Below are 11,325 nucleotides of genomic sequence, written 5' to 3'. Positions count from 1 at the left end.
CAAGGGGAGGTGGAGGGGGGCATTGTGTTTCATTCTGTGAAGGCATTGATAATTAGTGCTTTGTTGGTACTTGTTGCTTGATTAAGATGGAAAGCTAATACAGGAAGCCCTCCTCTCCCGAGCAGGACCCTCTCCATTGAGGGAGGGTCAGTCCCAGGGCTCAACGCAGGGGGTCCTTTTTCCTGGAAGTGCCTCGGACACTGTGGAGTGTCAGGGGCTTTAACAATCTGGCGCCACATTTACAAAGCTTTCACCTGCTTGACAAAGGCACAGACTGAGCTACGACCTAAAACCCGACTATTCACTTGTTCTTTTTTTTGTTTTTCTGAAACATCCCATTTAAAAAGACCCCCCTCACCTCAGACAAATAACTTCTTTATGCCACACCGCAACTCTTTTGTTTTTTAATATAGCAGAATTATTTGGTACAAAGGACAAAATGAAGTGTAATGCAATTGAAAAACACCCTCTGTATTCTATATGTTGCTATAATTGTGTCCCTCAACCCTCTGTGATTCTTTACGACCCGCTGTTAATTTGATACCCATGCGCCATCAGCCCAGATTTTGGAACAGCTGGGCGAAGTGAGAGATTCAGAGAGTTTTTCTTGGCCTCTGCGGTAATCCCAGCCTGTCTGTCTGCTCTCTATCCCAGGCCGAAGAGCGAGAGGGCCTGACTCAGCACTGTTTTTTATAAAAAATGGTTCCCCCCCCCCCCCCCCCCCCACACACACACACACACACACACACACACACACACACACAATGCAACCCATTTTGAAGCCCCCTCTTGTTTATGCTTTACTGATCAAAGGAGCTGCCAAATCCCCTACCAAACCCTCCCCCCAGCCCTCACACACACAAACACCACAAACCAAGCAAAATAGCTGGAACTGCTCAGATTGGAGGGGCCCCTTGAGAAAGAGGGGTCATAGGGAGCGGGGTGAGACAACTACAGAAAAGAAAAAAAAAGGGATTGAAAGAGGGAAAAAAACCTCTACGGAAGCAATCCCTCTGAATTTCATTGGCTGCATGAGTTGCTGTGGTCCTGTTACACTCGGAGCGCCCGCCCTCCCCCTTCACTGCCTCCGAGTCCTTCCCACTCTGGAAACTATGACATTTATTATAAAGGGGAGGGGAGAACAGGGGAGGAGGCTTGGAGAGGAGCACTGGGATAAGGGAGGGCTTATCGTAAATGAGAGGCCTGCACATCCTGGTACACCAATCCCGAACGAATGTGCAACAAGTGGAAAACACTGATGGAAATAAACAACCTCGAAGCTTCCAACAACGCTGATCATAAATTATTCTTCGCTCCCCCCTAACGTGTGCTCCTCTTAGCACAGATGAGAGTACAAATATTGAATTTTCTTTCAAAGCCCAGCCTGCGAGGTTAGTGTCTGTAGCTGAAATCAATCATAAAACATGTCAACAAAGCTTCAGTTTAAACAGAGGAGATTACAATCTTAGACCTTGTGATAATCTCCACACACTGCGAGAGCTTCCAAGTCAGCACTGCACTGTATTCAAAGTGCCTGTACGTGGGGACTGGTAAATAAGTTACCAAGAGCCAGTAATTCATCACCAGATTTGAAAACTAAAAGATAATCCATTCACTAAACCTGCCTCGAACCCTATATGGCTAGGGCTATACACCGCTTCCTGTCGGTTAAACATAAAACAAAACAATGTCATGGCAACTGTTGGGACGGCTGGAGGCCACCAGTTGCTGTTAGGAATTGCTGATGATCTGCAACCTCCACAGTCACAACTGCTCGGTGTTGTCTTTACATGTCTCTGACACCATGGCGAGCTCAGCAGGACCACCGCACCCTCCCCCCACCTCCATCCCCGGGGCAGGGCAGGGGGCACAAACTAGTGGTGGGTCCGGCTTTGTCCACACTAATGCAGCTACATTGGAAAACAATGTTTACATGTTTGAGGTTTACCAACCACAATGCTGTTTTTAAATTTGGTTTTAAAGGGTTGTTGTCCAAACTGAGACGCCAAAACATCAAGCGAATATATCAAGTGAATCTTCATGAAGAACTGTGGCTTTGGTCACATGATATTATACTCTTTCAAGCACTGCAACTCTAAACTTATCTAGATAATAAACGTAAATGTTGGATAGTTTGGACCAGACATCACACAGACTTCACCCTGCCAGCTCCCTTAGTACAAAGTGTGTGTAACTTCTGATTGAGACCATGTGTGAATGGAGCAGGCATGCTGATGACGTGCATCTAGCAGCTGGTGCAAAATGGGAAGAAAATAAACATCAGAGGGTGAAGAAGGGGGTCATATACATTAAGACCCACCGGAAAGGCCAAACTGAAAGACGACAAGATTGAAAATGTCTGTCTTTAAAGTCTAACGCAAACATATTTGGTTGATTATAACAAAATTACAAACTGGCTATTGGACTGCGTTGTATCCATGTCATGTCCTTTTCATTCAAATCTGTAGTCGATGATTTGATTTCATTCTAGTCAGTACTGGTTATGTTAATGATGAGAAAACTACATTTGTATACAGACACATTTCAAGCCTTGAGATGAAAGGGCAGATGTATAACATTTCAAGTTTCAAAGCATTGTTTGTTGAATCGCTCCATTCTCTTTATAACCAAACATGTTCTAATGTTTGTATTGGGGATAACAGGTCAAAATAGCAACACAAATGTAATGTATCTGCATTTTTGTGGACATGTCCAGAGACAATTTTAAGTGGTATTCTGTTGAGAATCACTTAAGACCAAACATAATCCATAATTAGCTTACTAATAAAAAACTGTAAATGGCCAGGTAGTGCATTTCAAAAGAGGGCAATGTGGTTCAAACGTGACCCGTTATCAAGTTGGTCGCCCGTAGTGAAATGCTTTACTTGCTCATTTTTGCTCAAGCTATCATCATGGTCGACTGTGGCTGAGAAAGGCAATAAGTAGGACTCTTGATCCACTTGACATCTCCTTGACTGATGGCCCAATTATCAAGGTGGCGTTTATTGTGCCTGTGTTATTTATAATGTGTGTTGCTGAGAAAGAAGGAGGGTGATCTTTCACATCGAGGCTAAACTTGACTTTGCTTTGCTTATTTGGCGTACAACTTTTCTGTCCGGTGCAATTTACATCAAAGAAGGTCAGTAACAACTTCTTTCTATACTGAAAATCAGTCAAAATCAAATGTATCTGGATCACTAGAGACCAAATCAAAATATTTAACAGGAGTCAGCTTTAAAGAGTAACTTTGCAGAAGCTCAACACTTGAAAATCCGAGCGAAAAAGTCTGAATGTTGCACTTGTTTCAGAGACCTCATCTGTTTACAGTACTATGACAAACTTCCTAACACAGATTGCCTGTTTACATCCTTGAAATCTGTGGCGCTTACATCTGGCTTTGGGGAGACCGTTCTATCCAAAAATAAGTGTGCTCCGTGGTTTAACATTCTCCGAATAAGGTCTGCTACCTGCCAAAACAACAGATCAAAGCTCGATTCGAGGCCAGATTGACTGTTTATTCCACTCAAATGATCTCTCTTCATAACTATGTCAAAAGCTGTTTTTCACTGGTGTGAAACAAGAGAGGGAAGCTATTGGGAGTGCAGCAATGATGAAACACACCCAACAGCTGAGTTGTCAAATGTTAAAAATGGGATCCTCAGGCCACAGTGGCTCCACCCTGGGAGTAAATGCTTGGAAGGTGGTTGAAGCGGAATGACTAAAGAAGTGCACTGAGGGAGGCAAGATGTAATAAGGCCACTAAGATGGGGATGACCACCTCTACTCTGGTTGACTGGGGATGCCTGGCTGCCTCTCTATCAGCAGGACATCATCAAGAGAGATTATTGGGGCAACCTCTGTGACCCTATTGTGGCTTTAAGTTTCCCTTTGAAGGAGGGTTTGTATCACCATACTTCCTAACGAAGCAACTAATTCACAAAGTGCCCGAATGAATGGAGCTTTGAAGGTTCAGTTTGACTGTTGTTTATTTTCAAAGAGTAATTAAAAAGAAACATGCAATTAAGTGTCAATTTAAAGGAGTTTTAGCAAAAACTGTGTTGACAGCAACAGAATTAACACATGAATTGAATCCCATTTATACATACATTATAAAAGTAAAAATAGTTTGCAACTGAATGCAACTGAAAATCGACACCTTTTCATTTCTTCCAAGCACTATTCCATGAGATGCTATGGTTTGAGTAGTTTTGGGAAGTCTATAAAACCCCACCTGAGAGGGTCCACTTCTCAGATACTACATCTGTGTGGAGATGCCCTCAGCGACAGTGCACGCATTGATGTCTGGAACAGAGGTGTTACATTAAGACTTTGGTAAACACTAGCCTGACTTTCTCACAGTCCCATTTGTGTACTGAGCTGACAGGCCCCAGTGGAACAGGAAGGGCCTTGTCTGTGTGTGGTCAATAAACCAAAAGTTTGTCAAACACAAAGTTGCTCCAAATGAGGGCTCCAGGCAGGCTGACAGCCAGGTCTTCCCAGCACCATTTGTGACCGACCGAGTGGCCTCGCTTCTGAACAGCTTAGTAAGAAACCCAATTTGCGTACTTATCACATCAGACTATCAAAGAACAGATGGTACTGAAAAGGTCATGGTATTATTTGATGTTGACGAGTATGAAATCAGTGTGGGTCTCTCTCAATGGACTGTGGGTAATTTAATATTCAAATACTAAATATACATGTTTTTCTTTCCAAACAAAGTCAAATCCTTTTTTCGTATGAACTTTAAATGTATAGTATCCTGAAATATTACTATGGAAGTACATTAGTGTGGAGGAAATTCAAATATGATCTCATGGACCAAATCCACACTACACAGATATACAATGAGAGCATAAGGTCAAAACAAACACTTTGGTCTTTCCTGCTTTAATGGGGGGTTCCTTTGACTCATATTTGGTGCAACAGATGTTCAGGAAACCCCATATAGTGCTGCTTGACTAGTTTTCAGTCGGTTTAGTGTTCCTGGTTTAGTGTTTCTGTTCTATCAGGACAGTGCAGCCAAGCAGTGAAAAAAATACAAAAAAAACCAAGTTAAAACCTATGATAAAATGTGGAAGTTATAAATTAGCATATCTGGTCACTGTAATGTTTTGATGAAGTTAAGTTAAATTTGGAAAAACATTGTGGTTGTGGGAACCCAGGCTCATCAAAACAGTTTTAAATCCAATTGAGAAAACACAAAAGTGTCCATCAAAACTCAGCTCTACCTGCCCCTGAGGGCACAATGGCTGCTCCCCCAAAGCTTCCCTCTGCTTAGGGCTGACTTCCCACGGACTAAAAGCTCATTCAAAGCTGCATTTAATAAGCGCCCGGAAACAGTGATTACCCCTCCTAGTTTACCGGTGTGTCTAAATTAGAAACCTTCATTAGTTTATGACCCAGCCCTGGAGACCGGCCCTGCCCCCACCCCCACCCCAGCACCCAGCAAGGTGACCCCACCTCCCTGCCCCTGCTGTCATAAATCAAAGGCCACAGCAAACTGCTGGAAGAAAGAGGAGGAAAGGTCAACAGACTTTGTTGACATTCTCCCAGTCTTCTCCCAGCTTAAGGTTTTGTGTTATTTGTGTTCTAATCACAACAAATTGAGATTTTCTGAAGGAGATTGCTCAAATCTTAATCCCATTTTCATAAGGGTTACAACCGTCAATTCATTTCATAATTAAACTGTTGATGTTTTTATTATTTAAAAAAGCTATGACAGAGCTAGGCTGACATTTTAAGGTTCCATAATTACATAGATAGGAATTGGAGAACGGCAAAAAATCTTCACAATTGAGAAGCTTACAAAATATATATTTGTTCAAAAAAATAGATGATTTTAATGATTTATCACCATTAATCTTACGAGGCGTGACTAATCAAATGATTAGTTAATTATTCCAGAACTTGTTTCACTTCCACTAAGTCCATGATTTACTGTCATCTTCTAGCTTGACAAGAGCTGGACCTTTAAGATGTGAAGAACACGGTGAACAAGGTGAAACCCTCTGCCCTCTCTCACTGCCATCTTTAAACTTCATGTCAACCATTTGTCTATTTCGGGAAAGCTCACATGAGTCTCAACAGGCCTGTGGTCTGAATAAAGATCACTGTTTCACTGTTGGGACAAAGGGAGGGCCGCAGTTTCTCTTGGCCCCTCTTCTAGTCATCTCCACATGGCTGCCATTTAACTCCATTGACACAAAAGAGGCACCATCACAGCGCCACGGCTCCATTCATACCAAAACGGAGCCGGGGTTTTAAAGGGAGTGGGACATCGGCAGCACTGCTATGACTCACAGAGGCAACCCCGCACTGTTTGGTCCTATAGTGTACAAGTAAACAACAGAAGTGGAGAAGCAGATGATTATAAAAAACAACTTTCACCCAGAGTTGATTTATCTCTCAGGACAACAGCGGTCACCTGAGTGAAATGTGAACCCCCGCTCTCTCTCTGCTAGCTGGTGACAGGCTCCCCACCCCCACCCGTCCATCCAACCCACCCACCCACACACACACTCTCTCTCGCTCTGCTTCACTCCTTCTGCAACATGTCTCGGTCAGACAACCCCTGTTTATAAATAGGGGAGTGTCTTCTCCAGCAGCTCTGCCGAGACCGCCTGTATTCCAGATCAAATATCTGCACTTTGATGTTCGGCGTATGGAAGACGTCTCCTGGAGTTTTCCTTACTTGAACACAAACACGGTGTACTACTCTTTCTACAGTTGTATGACACGCCCGTCAAAACACAGCTCCTAACATGGCGATTCAACCATTTTTCCAAAGCCAGAAAAAGAAAGGGGCTCTGACTTTGGATAAGACTTGTAAACACGTTTGAGAAGAGACTTGTTATCATCTAAAACCCATATTTTAGCATTAACTTTTAGAAAAACAGGATAATGTTTAATATTCAGGGTTTACAGTGCATTTTATTTGAGAAGGATGGCCTTGTTGACATTGGTACAGATGTAAATAGAAAATAGTTGTCTTTTAAAATGTTTCATTGTGCCGTTATCACTGATAAATAAATCAGAGTCAATATATTTGATCTGCAGTACTGTTTTGATTTCAAAATAAAAACAGGAGGAAAACTTAAACTTTGCCAGTTATGCAACTGTAATACAACAGGAAGGGGGGGGATCAGATTGTTTCAATTTAAAAAAGAAACTTGACTTAATATATATATACACAACCGGCAACAAAATGTAATATTGAAACAAGCGTTTGAAGTTATACAAGATTGGACTTTGCAAGCTAAACTTCACTGTCTGGAGGCGCAGTAGATGCAGTGATCCTGGAAAAGTCTCTGGGAATAGTGTTTTCTCTCTCCTACCCCCCCCAGTCCTTTTGTACAATTTTAGAGGAGCCTCCTTACAACGGTCCAGATGTTCTCCAGATGTGAGACCTTAAAACATCTGGTACTGAAAGCTCTTTTTGGATCCAAGTTAATGTGAGGCTATCATGTTTGTCCAGATTCTCTGTCAGAGAGTTATATTTCCTACAGCTGACAACATTTTGCCTTTAAAAGCAGCACGAATGAAGACTTTTGAAGTCAAATCTCCAAACATGTGCTATTCAGAAGACTGTGGAACATTTAAAAATGAGCACATTAGCTTAACACAAATTATTGACAAGGATACCACTTTGATTACTAGTTCAATCCTTATTTTCTTAGCACGACAGAGCATAAAGTCAAATACATAAGAAAGTCATTAAGAATAAGAAGATCCACTATACCAAAAAGCAACTATTTAAGACTGTGGATCATCAGTGTGGAGGAGATCTGCTCCTTAGTGGATGAGTTTTGCAGAGATGTCTGTCCTTTGCTGTCTAGGGCGGCTACAATGATCCATTGTTTCTACTGAAACCTGAGCACAAGAAAAGGAACACTACATACAGCAGCAGTCCCTCAAAAGACTTCTCTCTTGTTTGCAGAGGCCACCAAATGTAATAACCTACAATTCAACTATTACAATTGTCTCTTTTTGAGCACACTGGCCAGCATTGTGCCCTGTAGCAGATTTGCAAATTATTGTCAGCATATTGTACTGAACAGAGCTGTACTATGTAAGTCCGTTCTCAAGACGACTTCTCTGGAAACTTGGAGTCTTCTTGACCGTAAGTGGAAGATCAAATATTCCCTTCTTTCCAAAACTGAATGTAAAATACGCTTTCGATATGTGCTTGTAATGCTGTATACTTAGCAAATTGAAAGGTTCAATTACATGCATGTTGAACCTCAAAATAGTCAACATAATGGACAAGATGGTTGGGTGGTTGACATTAGATATAACAGATGCCTAATTTCTTACTCCTAATATTGTGAGGTGACAAAGACTTCATCAGGATGCAATGTAGTAACAGTAGCACATGAAGATGTCTAGAGGGCTGGGATATATAGCAATATAACTGTTTATCTACTTTTTATCCTTTCATTTTTGAAAACAAATGATTTTAAGTTGCAAATCTTTTACGTTTTTCAAGGACTGTATAATGCAAGAGACAGTGTTTACGCTTTTTGCAAGCATACTTACTTGAGGAAGTATCGCTGGCCAGAGCCTGTTTTGGCCATCTCCCACCCTGGGGGCAGAGGCACGTCATCAGGAATCTCATAGGAAGACTGACGGAGATGTTGAGGGGAAGCACCTGGAGGGGGCATGCCAGACATGGAGCCACCGCCAACAACTCCCAACTGCAGGGAGGCCGGGGACGAGTGTGCACGGACATGGTGGGGGGTGAGAACTCCTCCGCTCCCAGCGTCAGTGCTGGCCTGTGACGGGTGAGAGGAAAACCAGTATGAATGCAGTCCCATAGATTTGAAAATATGGGATTTCCTCATAGCGACATTTTTATTATAATGTGTTTATTTATATTCTTATGAAGCTAAATGAATGTGTCTAACACTAAAAGCTGTTTCAATATTTGTAGTGAAAATAGATATTGTTAAAGAGCTATATATATATATATATATTAGAATATATGAATATGTCATGTGTGAGATTATAAATGTATTGATGAAAGGACAACATCAGCACAGATTTTGATCTTGAATAGAAAATACCATCGTGTAGTGTATTTAAGGCCTATACTTAGATAACAGAAAAGGTGATTTTTCTACATTACCCTGATTTAACATTTCAGTGACTTCTTACACGTTATAATTAGGCTACTTCGCTGCATGTTAGGACGTTCTATGCATGTGTAGGCAAGTTTGAGAGTTGTTTAAGGACGGGGGTTGGGGGGGGGTTCCGAGGCCTGGGTGGGACAGAGGAGAGCGCAGACTCGCTGCACAACAACGCATGCGCACTGACGACAAAACTCCACAGAGACCACAAGCAACAGTTGTGTGGGGGACGGTAGAGGGGGAGGGATAAGGGGGTTAATAGGACGAATTCAACAATCGCATATGTTCTAAATGGCTCATCATCTTGATGACAAATCTCTGTTTTTGAAGATACCATGAGATTGTGTCAATATAAGTGCTACCCTTCTGTAAATATACAAAGGAATCTAAACCAAACAGTTACACTTATGTGCAAGTTCACTTGCACTGTGAAGGTCCAGTCAATCTGACAACTCAATTGAAGTGTAATAAAATTATTTCAGCACATCTTTTCACTAATATGGCCAACCACTGAAGAAAAACAAATAGATTTGCGAATACTTTGGTTAGTGTTTAACTTTTACGCACAGGCCCCTAAGGCCTTTTCCCTGCAGTGATTTTTTTCCGAGCTAGTTCCAACTTGTTGAAACATGTAAAGCTCAATGAACTGCAAAAAACATGTGAAAGAATGTGGGGTAAATTGACGTTTTAAGTGCAAATAACCATTAACTATATAAAAATGCATGTATATCCTATGATGTGCACTTGGAATAGAATCTCCATGCACAGTTGTCAAAGTCTACAAACGAAACGACTTCACAGTAGAATAAAGTAACTTTAACTGGCTGTAGGCTTCCAGTCACGTACCGAGGGCCCCCACACACTGGGCCTGGCTCTAGCGTAATTTCTGGGAAGGGGCAGAGGAGACAGGGCGGGCTTACTTGTCTGGAATGGGACTTTGGTTCAGGGGGTTTGAAGAAGGAGTCTGGCAGTTTCCTCATCCTCATGGGCACACATGGGGGCACGATAGTGTTTTTCGGGTTCATCACGGCGTTAAAGAGAGCCTCCAGGTCGGTCTCAGAGTCGCCCCGTACATGGACGATCTGGTGTCCGGCAGGAGGGTTGTGCTGGCTCGGATCCATTCTCCCAAAGCAGTCGGCAAACTTTATGTGTCCTAAAAAGTCGCGTTGAGAAACTCACAAAAAACAAGTTTGAGCCAATCCCAAACTTTTTTTTTTTCTTTAACACTGCAGGAAATATTGACGACACTCAGTAAAAGTTACCCCGAGTCATTCTAAAGTTTAACAGTCGGGTGTTTTTTTTTTTTTTCCAAAGTGTGTTAGCTGTCGAAATCTGCAGTGAAAGACAGCGCTTTCCTGTTGTTTCTTGCTGGCATACTTGTGAATGTAACAAAGCGCATATCTACTCCACACTGGAATCTGTGTTGTCGTCCCGGCCCAACTTTTCCAAAAAAAAAGAAAAAAGCAGACGCAGCCACAAAAGACGAAAAAGGCAACAAACGCTTGGCTTGATAGGTCCTTCTTGTTCAGCCAAGTTGAAGCTGTTAGTGTATATTCTTACAGGAAAGATTCATAGTTCGTACAACAAATCTCCGCAGCTCACTTTCTAGAAAAAACTTTTGCTCCAGTCGGGTCTAAACTTTGGGCAGGACATCAAACTTTATGACTCATGGGACGTCTCCTCCGGAGGCGGGGCTTGGCTTTAATTGGGACAAGAGTCTTTAAAGGTACAGTCAATGTAGCCCAGGGGCCCGAGTGGGACCAAGGGCCTCCACATTTATTTGTGCAAAACATTTACCTTCATTTACAACAAAACACGAGCTTTAAATTATATAAACCAAAAATAAATGTTATGCGATTAATGTCACAACTTTTAATGTGAAAATCATCTTACTTCAATTTCTCAGGATTTGACAGTATCCACATGGTGACTTTTGTTATTGTTTTATTGAATAATGGATGACCTAATAGTCATGTTTACACATTAATATCATTATCGGGTATTTGTAAGTATTTATTTTTGGCAACCTGTTGAATTCAACAAGGGCCCCCCTGCTGGTGCCAACTGGAACCCATTTGGGAAAACATTGAATTATGACTGTGCCAGAGTGCTAAGTAAATACTGTAAAAAACTAAAAAAATATGCACGTTTCATAGTACTGATATACTTAACCACACTTTACCTAACTTTTACATCA

General features: G+C 41.8%; 1 protein-coding gene across 1 annotated transcript in view; it reads right to left on the bottom strand.

Annotated features, from left to right (window-relative positions):
• Window positions 1-10,773, bottom strand: part of yap1 (Yes1 associated transcriptional regulator) — a 23,089-nt gene extending 12,316 nt beyond the window's left edge. The window contains exons 1-2 of the mRNA XM_010791071.1: window positions 10,049-10,773; window positions 8,539-8,774 (exon numbers count right to left, since the gene is read on the bottom strand). Of these exons, the coding sequence (XP_010789373.1) occupies window positions 8,539-8,774; window positions 10,049-10,249 (437 nt within the window). The 5' untranslated portion in view covers window positions 10,250-10,773. The remainder of the gene's footprint in view (window positions 1-8,538; window positions 8,775-10,048) is intronic.
• Window positions 10,774-11,325: the final 552 nt, after the last annotated feature.

This window comes from Notothenia coriiceps, unplaced genomic scaffold, assembly GCF_000735185.1.
Source record: "Notothenia coriiceps isolate Sejong01 unplaced genomic scaffold, NC01 NC01_scaffold00001515, whole genome shotgun sequence".
In the NCBI taxonomy this organism is placed as follows: domain Eukaryota; kingdom Metazoa; phylum Chordata; class Actinopteri; order Perciformes; family Nototheniidae; genus Notothenia; species Notothenia coriiceps.
The sequence above is the reverse complement of the archived record's forward strand: the minus strand, read 5'-3'. Positions and strand labels throughout refer to the sequence as shown.